Consider the following 24885-nt stretch of genomic DNA (forward strand, 5'->3'; position numbering starts at 1 on the left):
ACTAGTAGTGACCACAGTACTAATTTGAGCCCTTACTATGAGCCACTGTGCCCATATACATTTAGTTCTTACAGTAGTTCTGCAAAGGGCATATAATAATCCACACTGTAAAGCTGAAGAAAGTGATTCACGTAGCTGAAAGTCACATAGCTGGTGAGTGGCAAAGTCTAGATTCAAACTTGGAGTCGTCTGACAATGCCCAGGTTGTTGACCACTATGTACACTGCTCAATTGTTGCACCAATAAAGAAGTGCTTGAAATAATTATAGATTTGCCTACCCTGAAACTGCAGTGATTTAAAGACATCAAAGTTGCCAGTTGCTTAACCACATCTACTTACAGTAAGAAATTACATTTTATTTCATTTCTCAAACAAGATTAATTCTGCAGGCCCATAGAAACTTGAGCACACAAATCCTACCTCCAAATGAAAGATGCTTGTTTTCCACTATTCAACAGATGGCCCTGTACAGAGGCAATAAATATATAGTAGAATTTTCATTCAAATAAATGAGAAGAGAGGTTTCTTCTTGTCCTGATTCAGTGCCCATCATTATGGATTATGATGGCTCTTCCCAAACTTTACTTCATTCACTCCACTCTTTCTACAAAACTCCAGTAATGGAATCCATCATTCAGATATATGTGCAAAGCGAAAGGACTGTATTAATACAGTTGCTGAAAGTCAAGTTGATAGAGCACAGGAAATACATCCTAATAAATGCAACATTAATGTTTGTGTGGGCCTTGGAGTGAGGGGTAGAAGAATTTTCAGTTTAATGGAATATTTTGCCTCTTGCTATGAAAGTGTGGCTTAATAGCCTTGTAATTGGTCATTTACAGAATCCTCCATCTCTGGGTTTCATGCTTTCTTTACTCTGCAGCTGTTGATTCCTTCTCTTGTTCTGGATGGAAGATAGCAACGAAGCCACTTCAAAGGGCTCAGCCTGCCTTTTTGTGTTATTGTTTAGATGAAGATATTTCCATTTATTAAAGCACACTATTTAAACATTTTTATCATGTTTCAAACTTGACTGTGTTCTGAAGGTATGAGCACAGGCAGACATAATGGGGGATGTTTTCCAGGAGAGAACATAGACCATACCCTTATCAAAGGAATTATCAGAATTTTCATGTATGGATTGAGAATCAAATTCTGGAGTTAGACCTGAATTTAAATTCATACTCACAACTTATTACCAGTCTCATCTTGATTAAATGGTTACCACACTTCTCATCAATTTCCTTATCTTTGAAAGCGGAATAAGAGAAGTATGCCTGGTGGAGTTACACATAAAGCTCATCTGATAGAATATTCATAAGGATTTTGCACAAAATATACATGGAAATATTTTAGCACCGAGTTTAGCATGCGATTCGTCTTCAATACATTTAAGAGCTATTATTTTATTATTATTATGCTATCATTAAATATCACTATTACTTAAATGTCATTATTGCTAAAATTGCTGTAAAACTACCGCAATAACCCATGATGAATTGCCCTCTTCTGTTTCCTTTGTTTAAATGGAAAATATATATATAAATCTAGACAGAGAACACTTTGGTGATCCTATTCAGTGGAGTGAGAATTTCCATGGCCCTGATTAAAACAAATCCTGAATTGCATGGACTTAAGATAGCAGAGAGGGGCTTCCCTGGTGGCGCAGTGGTTGAGAGTTCGTGACCCGATCCGGGAAGATCCCACATGCTGCGGAGCGGCTGGGCCTGTGAGCCATGGCTGCTGAGCCTGCGCATCCGGAGCCTGTGCTCCGCAACGGGAGAGGCTGCAATAGTGAGAGGCCCGCGTACCGCAAAGAAGAAAAAAAAGATAGCAGAGAGGCTAAGAGATTTGAAGTTAGACATCCCCAAGTGTGAATTCTACTGTGACCCTCTTCTAGCTCTAGAACCTTGAGGAAGTTACTTAAACTTTCTGAGCTTTACTACTAGTTTCCTCATCTGTATCTTTTTCAGGACTATTTATCAAGGATCTTCCTGTTCTCTATGCTTGGACGTATCAATGAATAAATCAGACAAGAGCCTTTGCCTGCTTGCTCCTTCTTGCACGCTTTCTCCCTCCTTACACTCTCGTGTGGAAACGGATGTTATAAATAAATTCTATGCTTTGTCACAAGTTGATGGACGCTACGGGATAAGGAAAAGGATGTGAAGCTCACTGAAGAGGCTTGGGTTGGGAGTGCTGGAGGAGTGTACAGGTAGGTTCTGATTTTAAATAGGGTAGTCAGGGTGGATTTTATAAGTTGACATTTGAGCAAAGACTTGAAGTGAGGGAGTTGTCAGAATGTATGATGGGGAGACCACTCCCTGGGAGCAAGAATAACCAGAATCCTCCATCTCTGCCAGAGTTTTCTGCCAAAACTCTAAGGCAGAAATATGCCGGGCAGCTTGGAGGAATATCAAGGAGGCCACCCTGGCTGACTTAGTCAGTGGGGAGGAAGAGACAGCAGGAGGGCTGGAGGTCGGATATGTGATGGGATGGATTGGGTAAGTCCTGGGAGGCCATCACATGCATTGTGTCTTTTACTCTAAATGTAGGCAGCCAGGGGCAGGATTTTAGCCGAGGTGTGGCATGAACTGTCTCTTGTTTGAAAAGCACAACTCTATCTGTGGCCTTGAGGATGTGGGGAGAGAGTGGAGTCAGGGAGAATCTCGGGAGGCGACTACCGGATCCTCGGGGTCTATGTTGGTGGCCTGCACCAGGCTGCTAGCGGCTGGTAATTCTCAGAAGTGGCACATTGGGAAGGTTGTGACAGCATTTCGTGGTAGATTGAATGCAAGAATGGAAAGGAAGAGGGGGTCAAGGGTGAATTCGAGATTTAGGGTCTGGGGAACTGGAAAGGTGTGGTTACTGTCACCTAAGATGGAAAATGTTTGGGGGATTAAAGACCAGTTTTGGAGGTATAAGATTTGAGATGTTTTCGTGACGTCCAAGTAGAGATGCTGAGTACACAGTTGGATACACAAGTCTGCAGTTCTGAAGAAAGGTCTAAACTAGAGATACACTTTAATACAATGGAGATATTAAGAATAATTACATGGAAGCGCTATTTTAAAGATAAAATGAAGTAATGCAATTAGCACTCTGTCTTCTCAAAACATTTAATAACTGTTAGCTAAAATAATTACCTGAAATGAAAAAATACCTATAGTTTGTTTTGTTGTTTGCAGTAAAAGTGAATAAAATGTCACAATTATTTTAGTAGTATTTGTGACACAGTAGTTTTAGTTAAGACACCATGACTACAAACATTTACAATAAACCTTTCAGTCTCCTACTTTTCACTCTGATAGGGTACTTGGAACCATATTTTGTAAGGTTTAAGTTAGTTGTCATAGGGTACCTCTTTAATTAGAAGTAATTCTGAACTGTCTAGTTCCATGCAGTTTTATATACATATATGTATAATTATTATTTTATGATTTATCAAACTCAGTTGAAAGTTTGCATCACTGATATACATTAGAATTTAAGCATTTACCCAGGTATTCAAGGAAAAAAATGTACTTGTCTTGTAATTTCCATAGGGGTACTTACTTTCACATCTTCCCTTCACTTTGCAATCGAAAACATGGCAGGGGAAATATTATCTTACTGGTCTTTGAGTTCCCCTTAGCTATCTGCAAGTCCTTAAACAGCCTTTGTGGCTTAACCAAAATTCTCTTCCGCTAACAGATATTGGTCTAAGCATGTACTTATACTAAAAAATGCATGACCACGTTGTCTCTACACATCTATAATTTTATGTTAACACTATCATTATGTAAGCTATACTTTAATTGTAATTATAACAGAGTTTATGTCAACACACATCCATTTCTAGTGTTCATCTGGTGTTCAAGGGGAGAGCAGCATCTCGTAAATGTTATCAAAATATAACATCTGAAGAATAGAACAGAGGGTAATTGTGTAATTCTGTATTCACTCTAATTAAGTTCAGTGGAGTTGGCATAATAGAATTAAGATGAAAAAAAAAAAAGACATTGAGGTACCATGGCTCCCTCTCCTAACACACCCTTTTCGTATCCGAGAGCAGAGACTCAGCACCTTTCTGTACAGAAATGGAGACAGGAAGAGGCCAGAGGATGAATGACAGGCACGAATGAGGTGGAACTTTGAAGAGCAACATGGAAATGAAATACTTCTTTTGTATTTGGTAGGTGGGGAAAATGTACCAGCGTGTATGCCTACTGGGACCACGTTTTCCAGAACAGTTAAGCCCAGTGTCAACTATGCTGTCCCACCTTCCTCGTAAGTAGGAACGTACTGTTACTTGAATCTTTGCTTCCTGTTTCTTGATACCTGGTTGAGAAGATTATCACAGGACCTGCGTCTTGTTAGCAAATACACTGTTTTGAAATGATTGACACTCACTGAAGAGTGGCAACTCCAAGCTTGCTCTCTCTTGATCTTGGACTATTTAAGTCTGGAGTGCAGGAGTGGGTTATGGGGAAAGACCATTGGAATTCTTATGTCTTCAGCATAATGGTTATAGCATAATGGTTAGGAGTGTAGGTGCTGGTTCAAATCTCTGCTTTCCACTTGCTAACCGTATGAGCTTGGGCAATTTACCTGATTACCTGAACCTCAATACTCCTGCCTATAAAATGATGTTAATAATATTTCATCCCCATAGACTTGTTTTCAATGTTAAAATGAAGTCACTTACACCAAGCACTTAATACAATGCCTAGAGCATAGTAAAGTCTATTATTATTACTATTACTACTACTACTACTATTATTATTATTACTATCACGATGCCAGGTGCTATTTTTCCTATGCCTTATTCCATTATCTTCTGCCCTGTCCCCCCATTTCTGTCTTGTGACAAACCTACAAGGGTAGGTTTGTCACAGAGCATTTTCTTTCCCTAGTGTCTGACTCTTAGTCATCAAGGTGACTGGTCCACGACCCGGCATTCATTGCTGCTCATTGAAGCAACCCATTTTGAGAAGGGGAGTTGGATATTGATGCCAAGTTGGGTCAAGGAGAGAGAATTTTCTCCTGCACTCAGAGAGCTAAGTGAAATATTCAGCCCTCAGAAGGAGAATCAGGCAAAGGGCAACATGCTTAATTTCATACCTTAGTGATTAAGAACAAGTCAGACAGGCTGGATTTGAACTCATTTCCGTCATGTACTGACAACGGGATCTTTTAGGTGCTTTTGTAACCCGTCTGAGGCTCAGTCAACATCTGAAAGAGACGAATAACATTATCAGGACCTAGCGTATAGCCTCGTTGTAATAAGTGAGTAAATCCTTTTAAAACGTTCAGCACGTTGTTTGGCATATAAACACTTAATAAAATTTAGCTTCTTTGACTACTACCGCTGCTAATATTATTAAGTAGCTGAGCAGATCCGAGGCCCATTTTTTTCTTAGATTGCACATAATCATTTGGACAACCAGCTCACATTGATCAACCGTTGCTTATATATAAACCCCCATGAACCCAAAGGTGCTTTAACTCTCTCCCAGTCAGAGCCTGTTCTGGGGGCAGAAGCAACACCGGCACTACCCCCATCATCTTTGCCTTATTGTCACTACACTGGCCTGCCGTACTGAGCACTTTCTGTTTGCCAGGCACCAAATTTAGCCCTGCGTATGCACTATAGCATATAGTTCTCACACTCAGGTGGGAGACATTATCATCATCCCCAATTTTCAGATAAAGACGCCAAGGTGTTGGAAAGGTAAGAAACTTGACCCACAGCAAGAGATGGAGCCGGAGTATTCAAACCCTTCTCTCTGACCTCAAGAACCCTTAAATATTAGCATACTACTACATCCTGGTAAGAAAATCTGCTTCCAGCCACTCTGGTGAGAGTAGAAATGATTCTCAGTCCCCACATTCCTCTATTGCCCATGCCACCCTAGCCTCAGGACTAGGGGGGAAAGGAAGTGATCTCTTCAAAGAGCAGCCAAAGGGAACCTACTCCCTTCTGCCTTTTCGGAATCAACTAACCAATATTTTATTTCCTTCTTAAGAGTCCCCACATGTTCCTTTTGGTACTTAGCTTGGCCTTTTAGAATTCTGACGTTCTGTGCATGACTCATCCACTGTATTTCACGTTAATTTATTGAGGTCAAGTATAGGGTCTTACTCATCCTGAAGTCCAGTTATCCCCTGTCACATCTAACTCTGTTCTTTTCTTCTTGTAGGACATCTGCAGGTATTTATTTGAATTTTGTTGAATTGTTCTCATCAATAGTACATTAAAAGTTAGACAGAAAGTGCTTTCTTATAAGGAAAACCATCTAAATAGATTTCTAGCTCTTTACTTTTTATAGCACTATTGTAGAGATTATAGATCTCCAGGTAATACTTTTTAGATTGAGTTCTTCATATCATCTTATTTTTACATATAATGATAAATCTGAATTTTCTCTATCAAACCTCCGAGACTTCACTGGCTTGTAACTTAGCTTGTTGATTATGTGTTGTTGACTTTTCCATTTACAATGATATTTGATCCTGGTAAGGATGGGGCTGGGTGGGAAGGTACATCTTAGGGCCATAAATTGGTTTTGTAGAGAACTAACATAAAGATCTAAAGTCTCATCATATTTCTGCAGAACTCATGAATCATTTTATTATAATTCCATTCATTCAGGGAGTATAAAACCATTTTCAAATTGTTATTCCTAATGTGTTCATCTTCTCTTCCTTAGTCGTAGTGAGAAGAGAGCAGGCTGAATGGAAGAAAGTCATTATGACCACTGGGGCCACTAGGGTAGGCATCAGTCCCAGAGTTTTGTTTTCATCTCTCCGCTATTAATATTGGCTAATGTCTTGAGTGCTTACTTGGTGCAAATTACTTAGCCGACCATGGCAAATGGATTGTGTCATTTCATCCCCTGATAGTCATACAATTAATGTATGTATTATTATGATATCCCATAATGCATACATGGAACAGAGCCTCAGAAGTAGTTATTTGCTCACGAAAATATGGTAGATGTGGTATTTGGACTCAGGTCTGATAGACTCCTAAATCACTCCTAGTGATTTTTACCACTAAATTAAAGTTGTATACCTCTGGAGAGTAGATAGTTTCTAAAATTTCCTCAGCTCTAACGTTTTATAATTAAATTTTTGTCTGATGGCAAGCTTAACAGTTAAGATGGGTAGGAAGGAATGCCAGCCTGTTGAATGGAATTTCCCTGAAATAAGCCTGTTTTATGACACCAGCTCACTCATTCATTCACTCAGCATGTATTGAATGTTTGCTCTGTGCAAAGGCATTTTAGGCATCACAGTGGAGTGAGCGCCCCTTCCATAGACTCTCCTGCAACACTCAGAGAAGTCTTGGACTGGTTTGCCTGTTATGGAATGGGGCTTGGTGATAGAAGCCTGGTTTGTCCTCCACTGATAAAACTAAGACATACTCATATGAGTTTATAGGCATCTTGAAGCCGTGGGATAGTAACACACATGAATCTTACCATTTTTGCCTGGGATTAATGATATAAAGGTTTTGGATTTGGGTATGGAAAATGGGTGCAATTATGGGTGTGTTGGTTCTACATATATATGGACATCACGTGTCATCAACCTGCAGCTACCTGCCATTCCTCACTACTCCTTCTTTTCACAAACCAAACAAGTACCTTCTTATCTCTCCTGTGGATAAGCTCTTGACAGTGGCACTAGGGCCTCCCTCAATAAGTACATCATTGGCTAAACCAGTGGTTTCTCAGATATGCTCATTGAACAACCCTTAAGGTGGATTGACATTCCACTGCCTAGAATAGAATATGGTGTTCTTTAGAAATCGGGGGGAAAAAATAGGCCACCGGATGTACTTTCTTTAATTTAAATTGTGTGTGTGTATATATATATATATATATAAACAGTTGTTATATATGTGTATGTATCCTTGTTCATATATATGAATGATTTAAAATTGAAGATATATATATACACACACACATATATATATATGTATATTTAAATTTTGGCTTCTGTTAGCAAGTAGTAAATTAAATTATTAGCAGATCCATACTGCAGGGAAATAACCAATCAGATTTCATTCAATAGCTTGCTTTTTTGTAGATTTATGGTTGTGATTTTATATCTGCAGGTATGTTTGCTGAAGAAAATATTTCTACCACTTTACACAAAATTAAATTCATTTAATACCAATGCGGCATGTCTCAAATGTCTTAATACAGTTTTAATCTTTAATCGCATCAGAAGTATGAAATTAGAAACATACCCCAAAATCATTTGAAGATATAATTACTTTCATTTCCCTTATACTTTTGAGACTTTTGAAAAATAAGTATTTAGTTGTGCTTATCTGTTTCTGTCTCTCTAAGGGATAGCAAACACTGAAACACAATTCTTTTTAAAAGTCAATATTAAAAATATATTGTCCAAGATGATCAAAACTAAGGAAGTGGCAAAGAAATTCAAAAATTTAAACTGTCAAAGGGTACTTTTTTTGTGAATGTGTAGTACTTGTTCTTCTGAAGGAAGTAATCTCTTTAAAAATTTAATTAACTTATTTTTTATTGAAGTATACTTGGTTTACAGCGTTGTGTTAATTACTGCTGTACAGCAAAGTGACTCTGTTATACATATGTATATACATTCTTTTTCATATTCTTTTCCATTATGGTTTATCACAGGATATTGAATGTAGTTCCCTGTGCTATATAGTAGGACCTTGTTGTTTAGCCAATCTATATATACCAGTTTGCATCTGCTAATCCCAAACTCCCAGTTCATCCCTCTCCCACCTGCTTCCCCCTTGGCAGCCACCAGTCTATTCTCTATGTCTCTGATTCTGTTTCTGTTTCATAGATAGGTTCATTTGTGTCATATTTTAGATTCCACATATAAGTGGTATCATGGTATTTGTCTTTCTCTTTCTGACTTACTTTGCTTAGTATGATAATCTCTAGTTGCATCCATGTTGCTGCTGCAAATGGCATTATTTCATTCTTTTTTATGGCTGAGTAGTATTTCATTGTATATATGTACCACCTCGTCTTTATCCATTCATCTGTTGATGGACATTTAGGTTGTTTCCATGTCTTGGCTATTGTGAATATTGCTGCTGTGAAGATCAGGGTGAATGTGTCTTTTTGAATTATAGTTTGGTCTGGATATACGCCCAGGAGTGGGATTGCTGGATCATATGGTAGGTCTATTTTTAGTTTTCTGAGGAACCTCCATACTGTTTTCCACAGTGGCTGCACCAACTTACATTCCCACCAACAGTGTTGTAGGAGGGTTCCCTTTTCTCCACACCCTCTCCAGCATATGTTATTTGTAGACTTTTTAATGATGGCCATTCTGACTGGTGTGAGGTGGTACCTCATGGTAGTTTTGATTTACATTTCTTTAATAATTGGCAGTGTTGAGCATCTTTTCATGTGCCTATTGGCCATCTGTATTTCTTCTTTGGAGAAATGTCTCTTTAAGTCTTCTGCCTATTTTTTTTGATTGGGTTGTTTGCTTTTATTGTCATCAAGTTGTATGAGCTGTTTGTATATTTTGGAAATTAAGCCCTTGCTGGTCGCATCATTTGCAAATATTTTCTCCCATTCTGTAGGTTGTCTTTTCATTTTGTTTATGGTTTCTTTTGCTGTGCAAAAGCTTGTAAGTTTGATTCGGTCCCCTTTGTTTATTTTCATTTTTATTTCTATTGTCTTGAGAGACTGACCTAAGAAAACATTGGTATGATTTATGTCAGAGAATATTTTGCCTCTGTTCTCTTCTAGACGTTTTATGGTGTCATGTCTTATGTTTAAGTCTTTAAGACATTTTGAGTTTATTTTTGTGTATGGTGAAAGGATGTGTTCTAACTTCACTGGTTTATATAAGGCTGTCCAACTTTACCAACACCACTTGCGGAAGAGCCTGTCTCTTTCCCATTATATATTCTTGCCTCCTTTGTCAAAGATTAATTGTCAAAGATTAACTGAGGTGTGTGGGTTTATTTCTGGGCTCTGTATTCTGTTCCATTGATCCATATGTCTGTTTTTGTGCCAATACCATGCTGTTTTGATTATGTGACTTTGGAGTACTGTCTGAGTCTGGGGTGGCTATGCCTCCAACGTTGTTCTTTTTCTTCAGGATTGCTTTGGCAATTCTGGGTCTTTTATGGTTCTGTATGAATTTTAGGATTATTTGTTCTAATTGCGTGAAAAATGTCATGGATAATTTGATAGGGATCGCATTAAATCTGTAGATTGCTTTGGGTAGTATGAGCATTTTAACAATGTTAATTCCTCCAACCCAAGAACATGAGATGTCTTTCCATTTCTTTGAATCATCTTCACTTTCCTTTATTAATGTCTTACAGTTCTCAGCGTATAAGTCTTTTGCCTTCTTGGTGAGGTTTATTCCTAAGTATTTTATTTTTGGGGTTGTGATTTTAAAAGGCATTGTTTTTTTACATTCCCTTTCCGATATTTCATTGTTGGTATAAAGAAATGCAACCAATTTCTGTATGTTAATCTTGTATTCTGCTACCTTGCTGAATTCGTTTATCAGTTGTAGTAGTTTTCATGTAGAGTCTTTAGGGTTTTCTATATATAGTATCATATCATCTGCATCTAATGACAATTTTACCTCTTCCTGAAGGAATTAATCTTGAAGTTCTACTAAGACTTTTGGGATACCTGTTTTAATGAGCCACTACTTCCTGCCTGAGATTGCACTATGCACCAGAGATTCTAGAATTAGCATAATAAAACTAATAATGCAAACAACAGCAACAAATCTTCACAAACCTTCCTTGTAAGGAAGTAAAGTCCACTGGAAAAACAGACAAGTGAAACACACATTCAAAATGGCAGTGATTCTCAAACATTTATGTGCTGAAAAATCATGACGAGCATGATAACCAGGGCAATTACTAGACCCCTTCTCCAGCTGGTCAGGTGTAAGGTCCTGTAACACTATTTTTGGTGAATGCCTCCAGGAGAGTCTGAGACAGATGTTCTCAGTTGTCGTCAACCTTTAGTGTGCATCAGATTTGCCTGAGAATATTGTTAAAACACAGATTGCTGGGCTCCAGTGCCAGGGTTCTAACCAGTTCCCAGGTGTGGCTGATATTGCTGGCCCAGGGACCACATTTTGAGAACCACCTTTCAAAACTCTGCAGTATGCGGTTGTGTGTGTTGTGAATGAGACGGGCCCAGAGAACCAAAGGAGGGCAAAGGGACTCTGCCCTAAATTAGTCAAAGGTAACAATAGCAGCTAGAATTGATTGACCCAAGAAAAAATTACAAGAACTTTACCTGCATTTGCTCATTTAATCCTTTCAGTAAGGTACATAGGTGCTACTTAGTGTTCCTCTTTTACAGGGGTGTCCAGAGAAGGTAACCACTTTGCCCATGTCCTAAACTGGTAAGTAACAGATTAAGAATTCAGGTCTAGGAAGTCTGATTCCAGAGCCCACACCTCTACCCTTTCTGCATGTAGAGAGGAGTAAAGGGTTGTCAGTGAAGCCTTCCTGGGGGCCCTGGCCTCTGAGTGTAGATAGAAGGATGAGTGGACATAAAGATCATTATTTGTGTGTGGTGGGGGTAGGGGAGGAAGTATGAGGGCTTCAAGAAGAGCCCACCCTCCCCATACATCTGCTATAAGCAAGTCTGATGATCAGGAGTCCGGAACATGAGTATGACTATGGGATACTGAGAAGGGTTCTAGAACCCTGAGGTTAGAGTTCTGGATCAGTTAGTAGGTAACAGAAAGTGAATGAGTGATTTACCTTACTTTCCACGGGTAGCAGGAAGTTTGGAGATAGTCCCTCTAGCGTTAGTCCAGCTGCTGAAGGGCATCACCAGGGGACTGGGTTGCTTCGCTCTTCCAGCTTCCACATCTCTAGCACGTCCACATAGCTTCAAAGTGACCCCAGAATCTCCAATAGTGTTCCAACAATTTGGGCAGGAAGAAAGAAAAGGAAAAAAAAAAAGAAATTAAGTAAGAAAAAAAAGGCAGTGTCTAACTCAGAGAGCAAATTTTTTACCACAGATGGTCAGCAGACTTGCACTTAGATCTCATCAGCTCGGATTTTAAACTGGCCACCTTAGCCTTAAGGATAATGGGGTCTCCTAAACCAGGGCTCTGATAGTAAGGAATAAGGAGAGAGTGGTACTGATTAGCAGTGCCTGCTGTCCCAAACAAATATTATCCCCAAACTATTTTTTTTTATCCTATATTTTACTTTAAAGAATGGAGGGGAAACATTATGTATCTGTAAATAGCCTTTTAGAAAGGGTACAATTATATAGTTATACAACCCCCTGGAGGGCTCCTTTCTTCTAAAATCTCTTTAAAAACTGTTCAAGGTTAAGGACATTTTTATCTTAATTTAGTAACTCGCAGTCGATTATCTTGGAATGACATCCTCTCTCTGCAGATGTTCTGTCAGGCTTTAGAAAATTCTAGAAGTGGACAGAGAAGTGTTATGGTACATGTATTTGCAATATGCACGTCTTTGAAATGAAATCCATTTAGGGACCAAAAGGCATTTCATGTCTTTGCTATACATTTTCACATATTTGCCTTTCCAGAATTCCTTTGAGCAAATCTGTTAGATGTAACCCATCCGTTTCTCCCATCTGAATTCTTTATTACTAAACATTCTTCAGTATGCTCTCACTCCCCTCTGTCAAAGGCGTTTCTCTGGGTCCTCACCCTTCTCATCTCATATGTGAATGCGTATCTTAAACTGAAGCAACAGTCTGCTATGACTTCTCCATCACTTGAAGAACCCGTCTTTGTGGGAAAAAAAGTAGACTTACTAACTTAGAAGGTAAAATGCGCGCAATGTTTCTGAGAATTAAAAACTAAGATAAAAACATAAGCAATGGAAAAAACTTCCAGTGGATCCTTTTCAAAGACTTTATTTTACAGAGAAGGCAACTGAGGTTTAAAGAAAAAATGCGTTAGTTAAACACTAAATAATAAACCTTAAACCTCAGTGGAGCAACACATGGACAGTTCATTTCTCACTCACTCAGGAGTGTAGTATGGACTTTGGTGGTCTGAGGGTCAGTTTTCTGCTCAGTTATTCAGGGACCCACCACCTTCATCAAGTGGCTCTACGTTTGTCCTAAAAAGGAAAGGCGAGAGGAAGCTGCAAGCTACAATTATCAACTCGTTATCCTTCAGACATAAACTCTTCAGGTCACCTCTGGTCACGTTCTTTGGGATAGAACCATACCCAGATGCAAGCAGAGATGGAGAATGTTGTTCCTATCTTGGTCCTAGTGATGCCTCTACAGGCTGGAGGAGCTAAGTAAAGTGTAGTCAACAGCTCGTTGTTTCTGCCACAATGAGTGATTAGCCTAAGACTGTGGATTAATTATGTGTGTGTGTCACATATACATATAATACACACAAACATATATATGTGTGTGTATATATACATTTTTTAGCATGAGTTGGCACATGGGGCTTCTGCCGTATCAAAAGAGTACAAACTGCCTCTTGTTGCTTTTTCTTAATTGAAGTTGACTACTACTATCTATTTCCCTTCATTTTGCTACCTCCCCCCCGCCTTTCAGTATTATATGAAAATTCTGAAAGAAAGAATTTCAAAGTTTCCAGTGCTTTTAAAGGTAATAGAATACTCAGACCTTAACAATTTTCCTGTGTGAAACTTTTGCCAGACTAAAATAGTTAACTTATGAAAAGTAAATTTAGATTGATACAAAAGAGAAAATAAGCTGATTTTTTTTTTTTACACAAATGCCCTGAGTCAGGGTGGAAAATAAATGGAAAAGTGGAGGAATTTAGATCCTTTTGTTGTAAATTTAAATATTTTTAATTGTAAAAATAATACAGGCTCATTGCAGAAACTCCAAAATTGAAAGGATTTAAAGAAAAAAGGAAGAATAACTCAAAATCCCATTTCTGATAAATCATCTCTGTAACATTTTTGAGGGTATCTTTGGAAACTTTTTTGTGACGGGGTGCATATAAATACAATGCAAGTGTAAAATACCTTTAATTATTATATCAAACTACAAAACAGTTCTATAACATTTTTATTTAGTAATATAAGTATGATTACTCATCACCTAATAAAAACCTGCAGCATCATTTTTAATGGTTGAACAGCATTCTATTATTTATTTAACCAGTCCCTACTGTTCAACATTTAGATTATTCCTGTTTTGCTTTGCTAAGCAATGAGACAAGCATCCTTGTTCATGTCTTTGAGCATTTGTTTATTTCCTTAGAATGGACTTCTAGAACTTGAATGGCTGGTTGTCAGTTCTGGTACATACTGACATATTGTCTTCCAGAAAGGTTACCGTGCTTTTTATTTCTACCAAGAATTTAACATCCAGTGTGGTTTCTTACACACACTCATCAGTACCAGTATTATCAATATCAATACCGGTATTACCAAGTTTTTTAAAACTTTGTCATTCTGGTCAGTAAAATATGACACCTGAATTATTTTATTTGTATTTCGTTGATTAATAATAGCAAGGTTGAACATATTTTCATATCTTTATTGGCTGTTCATACTTTTTAGTTTGTGACTTTATGACATCCATTTTTCATCGATGTATAACAGCCTTTTATATATCAATGTGTTTATTTTGTTTGTTGTAAATGCAATTTTTTCTCTTCATTTATTAATTTTTATTTTGTGTGTGTTGAACTTCTTTAATACTGTCAAGTCTATTCAAAAACCCTTTAATGAACACAACAAATGTGGAAAATCAGTCATTCTCCTGCATTTTGTAATCAATTTATTTCCTTTTGGGCAGTACAGAAATGTAAGTTCTTATTTCATCTTATGGTTGGAAAGAATCTATTCCCTCGGAAAGGGATTATAGTCTCCATGATGCAGTAATGGGAGATTTTATAGGGTAGGCAGGGTCTACAGAAGAAAAAACCCTAAATCACACTCCATTGGTGGTTGCCTTATTTATAAAAATGGCATTTGAGGTTGTGTGACTGCCATCAGGTAAGCAAAATTAATTTTTAGCATGAAGTACTCCTATCAGCAAGAACAGCCTAGGATAGGCTAGCAGTAAGAAGTGAGGGGTTATGGGATTGGGGCATAGCCTCTGTTTCCTCCAATGCAGCTGGAAATTTAAACTCTGGGGCTCCTGCTTGATCCAATCAGCCCAGGTAGTATGTGTTGCCAGGTAGGGTGAATAGACTCAGAAGTACAAGAGCTCATCCTTGGTCCCCTCTGGAAATGAGCAGAGAATACTGTGTCAAGCAGAGGTGATCAGTCCATGGTCTGGAGACTTGGATCTCCTCACATAGTCCTTAAAGTCAGGGTGAGACAAAATGCCAATACAAATTATATTGATGACAGTATCAATGAGGTGACATTGAGTCCTTTGACCCAACGTGTGTCTGCAGTGTGCCATCCATTAGTAAATGGGCAAAGCCATTTGACAGATCTATCTGATACAATGAATGAATCTGACACTCATATTTTGAAAAACTGAAACTGTATCCATTTGTCAAGAACAGTGGCTACTTGTTCTGCTTTATTCCCCCTGGTAGAACTAGGTAACATTGCAGGCAGTAAGACGTTCCGGCATTTCACCCTGGAGTAGCCCCAAAACTGAAGAAGCTGTCTTATCGGTAGTTAGCTCCTTGTCACCAAGAATGTTAAAGTAGATTTGTATGATTAGCAAATTAAAGAGACTGTAGTGCCTACCACTACTGTATTCACTAAGGCACCCAAGTTATTCTAAAGAAATCCTAATAATACATTAGGACCGTTCTGAATATTTTTATTTGATTAGCCGTAATCTTCTAGTTATAACATCCATCACCATTTTGACCACTGAAACTTGGCCTTCTTTTCTTACAGCCTAGCCCTGTGGTCTTGGGCTAATCACTAACCTGCTTAGATACAATTTTCTTCTCTATGAAATAGAAACAATATTATATACTTTGAAGGACTGCAGGAAGATGAGCTGTAATGTTTATCAAGTGCCTAGTAAGTAGCCTGGCCCATAACAAATACTTGGCTAATTGTAGATGTTAGTTTCATTTTTAGTTTTATTTCCAAACATTGCTCTTTACTTTTGGAACTCTAAAATTTGTTTTGAGAGTGGAGGACTTGTTGTTTGGATTCCTCCAACACTCTCTGTATATTCCGTACTTCTATCCCTACATCATTTATATTAATGGAATAAATGATCTTTGGTCTGGTGATTCCAAGGTGACGAGGAGCTAAGTGGAGGTTCAGTATACACCTGGAAGTATGGATTTTCATGCCCAGTGCAAATGTGGGAAAGGCATTATTCCCACATCATAAAGGGGGTAAAGACCTCCAACTTGAGGAGACTCTGGGTTGAGAGATGAGAGATTTACAGGTACTGTGTTTATCCTACAGGGTACCACAGGGGCTTTTATGTTCTGTAGCAAGAATTTGCACCTTATACCCTTGTAGTTAGATGTAAAGCATACCACATAACTAATATCTAGTAAGCATTAGAGTTAGAATAAATACCATTTATTTAACGTTTCCTTTGTGTTAAGCATTTTACAGTTACAACATATGGATGGATACTATATTGTAATGGTTAAGAGTGTAGTTTTTTGAGCTGGATAATCCTGGATTGGAGTCTCATCTTTATTACCTCTTTTTTTTCTGTTTTATTGAGGTATAATTGACAAAATTGTAAGATAGTCAAAGAGTATATCATGATGATTTGATATACATATCTGTTGTAAAAGGATCCTTCCCATCACGTTAATTAATACATCTAACAGCTCATGACACCTTTTTCCTTTTTTTCTTTTTTTGGTGAGAACACTTAAGTTCTATTCTCTCAGAAAATGTTAGTTATACAATACAGTATTATTGACTGTAGTAACTATGTTATACAGTAGATCCTCAGACCTTATTCATCCTGCAGCTGAAAGTTTGTACCCTTTTACCAGTCTTCCCCCTTTTCCCCACCCACACCCCAGCCCCTGGCAACCAGTTTTCTACTCTGTTTCTATGAGTGTGGCTTTTTTTCTTTTTAGATTCCCTATATAAATGATATCATTCGTATTTATCCTGTCTGACTTATTTCATCAGCATAATGCACTCCTGTTTCATCTATATTGTCACAAATGAAAGGATCTCCTTCATTTTTTTTAAGGCTGAATAATATTCCATTACCTCTTAAATGAGTGACTTTTGGTACATTGTTTACACTTTCTAAGCCTCAGGGTTTCTTTTCTTCTGTAAAAAAAAAAAAAAAAATATATATATATATATACACACACACACACACTAACAGGTTATTTTCTGATATGTGGAATGTTTGTTGAATCAACAAATAATTAGTTGAGATCATAAATGTGACACTTAGCACTGTATTAACATTTATTAATACTCTCCCTGTTAATTTCTACAATAAATTGTATAATAAGTAACAATAATAATAGTACTACTAGTAGTTTTAGAAAATGCATAGGATGTGCCAGGCATCATATACTGTACTACCCTCCTTCATGTGTACCACAGGTTACATGTGGATATCATCTTCCACGTTGTTTCCTTTAAAGAAAATTGAAGCTCAGCAAGATTGAGTAGCTTGCTCCAGATGTGAACTCAGGTCTGAATCACTCCACATATAGGTTCTTAATGACTCCGTGTCTTTAATTCCACATCTGCATTTGTTTGCTGTTGTTGTTTTTAACTTCCCAAGCATCTGATCTGAAATTCCTTTCTCTTTGGGGAATTTTCCACTTTGTGGGTCTTGGTGTGAAACAGAGCCTTCCTCTCGTTATACAAGCTGAACATGTCAGATACACTGTTTACTCACATGCTCAGTCTCCCTTACAGATGGAAAACAGTCGGGCGACCTCAGGTTGGCCAACTGCACCCCTCTCTTGGATTTTGAATTACAAATAAATGATGTAAAGAAGCAAGGCCAGCAGTGCTGGGTCAACCTCCTGTTTCCTGTTCCTGCTTGGTAGCAAGGCCAGCTAGGACTTATAACATCACTTTGGCCTGATCCTATAATTGCAATAGCATAGCCTTGGCTTTCGGTTGTTTAGTCTGCTTCTAGTTACTGAGACCTAACCATAAACTTCCAAAAGTTTCCTTTTCTGCTCAAATTAGCCGTATCTGGTTCCTGATGATTACAAATAAGACCTTTCCTGATATACAATGGTGACCTACTTATCCAGGCAGATGTAACATCGTCCTGGCAGGGACAGAGGGCAGGCAAGTTCCTTGAACAGCTGAACAAGAAGAAAAAGACCTAAGAAGCAAGAATTGAAGCCATTTCTGCTTGTGTTATAATTCTACCCGCAGCTGCCTCTGTTTCACAGACCACATGCTAAGGACCATGTCCCTTCCCCTGTAACAGACGAGCAAAGTAGACCCAGGCCTTCCAACCCAGAGACCAGCTGAGCTGTACCGTGGACAATCTAGGATGTGAAAGACTTCACTCAATGTCTTTGTCACTTGACACATTGTTCCTGTCTTTGGGAAGTAGCTTCTTTGTGTGACAAGAATATGCTAAACCAACACTTAAGTGGACAGAGGTGAAAGATGCCAAAATTAGCTACAGAAAAAAAGGCGTAAAGACTTGTATTTTCTGTTATTTGAAGGTGTTAAGACCCCACATAGAATATGAGTCCTTTAAAGGAAAGTTGTGAATGGCCCAGGGAATGTTGAATTTCCATGTGGCAATATGTTCTTGATCAGTCATGATGATGATGATGATGGTAGCATCAGTAGCATTTATCAGTGTTTCCTGGGTGAGAGGCACTTTATCCTAATGACCTTTTATCCCCATGACGACCCTGTGAAGTAGGAAATACTGTTTCAGCATCTCCAGGGTTTTTCTTTTTCTTTTTTTTTCCATCAGGAATTTACCCTAGATCACAGTTGGGTGGTAGAACGACCAGAACTGGACACTAGCCTTTCCTGAATTCCCAGCGTGTGATCTTAGCAGTTGTATTGCCTGATGCAGAGCCATGTAAATGTTGCCAAAGCAATGAAACGTGTACCTATTTCTAACAGATTCTAACTCAGAAGCTCTGGGGTTAAGTGCAGAGCAGTTGAGTGTGATTGTCTTTACAGACAGTAGATAACTTAAGAGAAGTTGTTTAAAAGTATATTTGCATATTGCACTACACTGTCATATCTGTGATTGGTTAGCTATTGAGTAACTAACACAAATCCCAATCCCATCTCTAATCTCATTCATCTCTTGTATGATATTTGACCTAATTGAGGCAGGTTTTTTTTTGTTCTTTCCCACAAACACACATCGAACATCCAAAACATGCTTACCATTTGTGAGCATATTCTCTTAGTTATTTAGGAGTTGAGTAAGAGTGAGAGAGAAGGGCTTCCCTGGTGGCGCAGTGGTTGAGTGCTCTGCCTGCCGATGCAGGGGATGCGGGTTCGTGCCCCGGTCCGGGAAGATCCCACATGCCGCAGAGCGGCTGGGCCCGTGAGCCATGGCCACTGAGCTTGCGCGTCCGGAGCCTGTGCTCCGCAACGGGAGAGGCCACAACAGTGAGAGGCCCGCGGACCGCAAAAAAAAAAAAAAGAGTGAGAGAGAAAAAGACACATAAATATGAAATACGGTCATCATTTTTTTAATATCCTTTATGTTGTTAATCCCTCTTAGCATTTACTGCCATTCACTCATTTGTATTATTTGGGGTATAGCAGTTTATTCACACAGCATTTTTACATATGGCTTATCATTTGTATTCTATTTTAATAACACTAATAATTATAGACTATTGACAAACTCATCAGACCCTACATATTCATTTCAAAATCATGAAAATAAGGTGGAAAATGAGGTGTAAAGTGGAAAACCTATGTGTATGTTTTCATTGGTGGAATGAGGAGCTACCTGAATACCACTCCTTTAGCTTTTCCTTCAAATGGTGCACTTTTTCCTCCATGCATAGGAGTCCCTCCCATTAGGTCAACAGTAGTCTTGAGGGCAAACCTCAGAAGTAGAAACAGGAGAACTTTTCAGTTATGGTAAAATCAAACATATTTTTCTTCAGTAGTGAAAAAAAAATTCTTCATGAGAAGTTCAACCACCGTGAGTTCCATGGTGAAAAACTTTCCACTTACAGATGCAACTTCCCCCAGAATTCTGAGAAATGTTGGTAGTAGAGAGGGGTGTTGCATACACCTGTTTCATTTCCCTCTGACTTTTCCTTCTCCTTTCTCTATTGACATTAAAATCTATAGTGAAAGCACATAGTAAGCAGTCTAGGACAATTGATATGACATTTGATCTAAATCTCCAAAGCCTATTTTAGATGGGGATGCTATGAGAGTCACAGGAGGGGAAAAAATCTAGAATTATTCTTATGTGATCAAATGTACTAAAATAACAAAAGCAAATCTTATTTCTAGCTAATAAAATCACATTCCTTATATGATGTCATATTATGGCAGAAAAGAAATATATGCGTCTATTTTCTTCTATATTAAAACTGCTAAGGAGTGGGGACCAATGAACTAAATCAATTGTTTTGGGTTCAAGTTGTAGTTTTTAGTAGCCATCCTTCTTAGCAAGTTTTCAGAAGCAAATGTAGTTCGTTTACTATCACCACTAAATGTGCAATTGTGTAGATTTGTGGAAAAAAGTATTATCAAATATATATACTTCAAAATGATTTGTGTAAATTTATCTATTCATATTATTATTCTCCCCAAGTAAATCAAAATCTACTATATACTGTGTTTTTCTTCTATAGCTTAAAAGGGGAATGTATGTTGAAACTTATTCAAATATTTATTAGGTGTCTACTAAGTGCCAGGCACTCTACTAGGCAGTAGAGATGTTGTATTAGAGGTGGAAAATGTCCTTGACCTCCAGAACTGATACTCTTGTAAGAGAAATACTGGGTCAAACTAAGTCAACAGTTTCTTTGCTACAGAGCTTTTTACGAGTCTTGTGAATTATGAGTCTCTGATAAGGAGATGTAGTGGACAACAGATCCCAAATTTATTTGAAATCTTTTCCTTCATGGACTGTCTCATAGGATTTATGATCCACTGAACACACCTTGAGAGACACTAGTATTCTGCAGTGGTTAGTTAATTGTTTTCTATTAAACAACTATATACTGAATCCATGATATTATTATCTGGATTTTTTGGAGGATACAATGATGTACATGGCCACTGTGATGATAAGGGGGTCCAGTTTAGTTAAGAAGAGAAACCACAGGAGTTATAACTTAATGTAACAAAGAAATACACACACATATACATATATTTATATGTAAATTACTATTTATATAGTATACAATGTCTTCTGAAGAAGATAGAGTTGTTTGTAACTTGGGATCTCACAGGAGGTTTCACAGAGAAGGTAGACCCTGAGCTGGGCAGAATTTCAGTAAGTTAATTTGGTTCTGACCGTACGATAAAATCGGGTATTTGCACTGGTCAATCTGACCTTGATGGAACAGCATTCCATTTGCAGGGAATAGTGTGATCAAACATGCAGTGGTGGAGATTGCCAGCTTGTAATATTCCAGTACCTGGAAAGTGTTGGAACATCTGCTTTCTCCACGGTCTAGAAAAGTGAATCTCGAGTGAAATGCAAGTATAATGGAGGCCAGTGCTCTTTGCTTTGTACACTGCTTTGATTCTACAACATGCAACGATGTAGTGATCTGTTTCAGATTGTCATTATTCGAGAGGGTTCTTAGTAACAGGAGTGGAAAAGGAAGACCTCTCTTCCTGTGTTTCTGCCCTATGCTCTTAAGCCAGAAAAGGTACCAACATCACTGACCTGACCTTGTCTCAGGTATCTGTCAGGATCTACTAGAATCATTCTAGTGAAAGGTAAATAGACGTCCAAAGGACTTAAAAGATACACTATAACCTTTGTATACTTTATATACCTGGTGAAACAAAAATGTCACCTGAGCGGTCCCCTTCCCTAGAAATACCAGTATGTTTTTCCAGTGCATGGCAGAACTTTGCAGGTAAAACTGGGATAAAGGTGAAGAACAGTCTTAAAATTCTAGTCCTTGAACAGCACCTAACACACAACAGGTTTTCAATAATCTTAGCAACAGTATTCACAAATAATGACCATCAGCGTAACTGCTCTTTTGTGCCAAAATACATTACCATATTACTTTTTTTTCCTTCAGCTTTACAACTTGGGTTCTATTATTGTTTCCATTTTACAGATTAGGAAAGTGAGGCTCAGAGATGCTAAGTCACTTGGGCAAGGTCACAGAGCTTGTAAGAGATAAACCTGCACCCTTACTGTTGGATCCTACAAAGCAGACCATAATTTAAGTCCTTCAAAATATACCTCAGAACATTTGAGTAAATTAATGAATAAATCCTCCTAGTCAGACTGACCAGATCATTATATTAGGTTCAGCTCTAAGTGGAGGAAAGTCATAATCATAGTTGGACAGTTAATACAGTAATTTACTTGCTTTGAATTTTCTAAATGATGTTTAGCTGGTAGTTTCATGATGATGACCATCGAATAAAAACAGGCATATTTTGGTGTTTGGAATAAGATCTCATATTGAGTAAAATACATATTGATTCCTAGACCTATATGATGTGAGTAACAGATGACATTGAGATGTCATCTAGAAGTACTCCTGTGCAGTTCATCATGTCAACCCAGCTAATAATTTTAGAATGTTCAGAGTGAATAATATATGCAGCCATAAAGCATATTTCTAATCAATGCAAATAATATTTTTCCTATGCTAAACCCAGAGTTAAGTTATAACACGCATCATAAGATTAATGGGCCATTTTTTCTTCATCACTTTGCTAAATGACTTAGTCTGGAAACCATTCAGAAGGTTGCGAATTGGAGCTGAGCAGTAGTAGTGAGACTGTGCCTCTGATGATGAAACTATTTCCACCCCGACCCCTACCGCTCCCTTCTTGGGAAAGAAGGCAACATTTCTCCTAGAAAAAGTCACAGGTTCACAAGCTGCCTTGTATAATACGTTTGGAGGAATAGTGTGTCTTTTAAGCAGAGCCTATCTCGGCATATAAAATAATTTTTACCTACCATTTAATGAAATTAACACTCACTTTGAGGCTAGGTCTTTTGCCATTTGACTCCTGGATCACGTCTATGGATATATTTTTTTCTTGAGACGAAGTGTGAACCCAATATAGTATCCATCATTCAGTCTATCTAGCTGATGTACATCATCTGAAGCACAAGCTCCCTGAGGCCAGGCACTTTATCTGCTCTATCAGTGTAGCCCTGATGCCTAGTGTCTAGCTTTTGGAGATTCTTAATAAACATTTGTACTGAGTAAGGTATGTATATGGCGAGCAAAAGTTGGCTTCCCATTTTACAGTCAAGAGAATCCCACTCATGTTCTGTGAACACTGGATAGCAGAATCTTACTATGTTATTTTTCTGTTCCCTTTGCAAGTTTCCTGAAAGGGCATTCCTGTCCTTAGAATGTCCATCTCCTCCCATCTTCCTGGAGAATAACTCTTCTTTCTTAAATACTTAGCCCCATTATTGACTCTTTAAGATTGAATTTATTACCTCCTTACAAACAGGAAAATGCAGTGCTTTTTTTTTTCGACATTTATCACCAGAAAATTATTCTAACACCTGAAATTCTGGACCTAAAATGCCTGGACTAGTGGTTCTCAAAGTCTGGTAACCCAGACCAGCACATCAGCTGCACGTAGGAATTTTTAGAAGTGAAAGTCTTGGGCCCTGCTCCAGACCTACAGACTCGGACACTCTGGGGGTGGGGCCCACTACCTGTTTCAGCAAGGTCTCTTGGTGATGCTGATGCATACTCAAGTTTGAGACCCACTGCTTAGACCTAGAACTTAAGGTTTAGGCTTTGGACAGATCTGAGTCCTAAACACTACTGAGACACTGGAGTGACCATGAGCAAGTTACTTCTGGGAACCTCTTAGCATCTGTGTGCCTTGCTTAGCTAATAGTGATTTAAATTAATTAGAATAATGCACACGGTGTACTCAAGAGAGTAACCAAAGCATGCTTTATGTTCCATAAATTCTAGCTGTTTACCATTATCACCAATCAGAGCTTACTGACACATCCTGAAGACATTCTTCTAATAAGTGTAATAATGTGGTTTGTAAAATTAACAGCTTAGAAGAGCATATTACGAAGTTCATCAGACAGGGTCTCAGCAGGAAATCAGGGGTACATCAATAAGGATAAATGGAGCCCAATGTAGAGAATCAAGAGATAGTGTAGTGCCCTGGGTTCAGTAAAAGTGTGGCTACTTTATAGGAGATGAAAGAGAAAGGAAGGCTTGCTGGAGAGCGAGTCCTCCCCAAAGATGCTGTGACGCCCCACAGAGAAGCACTATATGTTAGCTGGGGGATGCAGCCAACTCCCAACAATTTGGCAAGAATTAATACCCTAACTTCACTCCCCTCCTTCGTTCCCTACAATCTTCTATTGGTACTCTTCATTGGTGAGCCAAACAGAAGCCAGAGCAAGGACACTTACTAAGATAGGCCATGCAAGCCATCCATATAGAGTTGGGTGGAGAAAGGATGTGGAAGGGCAAATAGGACATATTTCCCGCAGGTGGTGAGCGAGCTGTAAAATCACTCGCCCTTCTAACATCATTGCCATTGCAGGAGCACGGAGGAGCAAGTGGTTAGTTCTGACTTGGCAGATCCAGGAGACTGCAGGACAGAACTGGTATATGAGTTGGGCTTTAAAGGTAGATTTGAATTTTAATGGAGAGTATGGAGTAAGAAATGGTGAAGAACCAAGGGAAAGGGAGATTCATTGCAAATGGAGAAAAGAAAAGTGGCATAAAGACAAGAAAAGTCAAGACTTACGGAAGAGATAGCAAATACTCTGCGTGTGACTGGAGCAGAGAATGGGTAGACGAAGGCTGGAAGTTAAGATGAAGTCATC

The 24885-nt window shown here is 38.4% G+C and overlaps 1 protein-coding gene across 1 annotated transcript in view; it reads left to right on the forward strand.

Moving 5' to 3' along the window:
- Positions 1-24885, forward strand: part of LOC115850272 (uncharacterized) — a 49147-nt gene that overhangs the window by 6210 nt on the left and 18052 nt on the right. Inside the window, exons 4-5 of the mRNA XM_070046457.1 lie at positions 4180-4270; positions 6694-6755. Coding sequence (XP_069902558.1) covers positions 4180-4270; positions 6694-6755 — 153 coding nt within the window. The remainder of the gene's footprint in view (positions 1-4179; positions 4271-6693; positions 6756-24885) is intronic.

The sequence above is a fragment of the Globicephala melas genome, chromosome 10, assembly GCF_963455315.2.
Source record: "Globicephala melas chromosome 10, mGloMel1.2, whole genome shotgun sequence".
NCBI classification, from domain to species: domain Eukaryota; kingdom Metazoa; phylum Chordata; class Mammalia; order Artiodactyla; family Delphinidae; genus Globicephala; species Globicephala melas.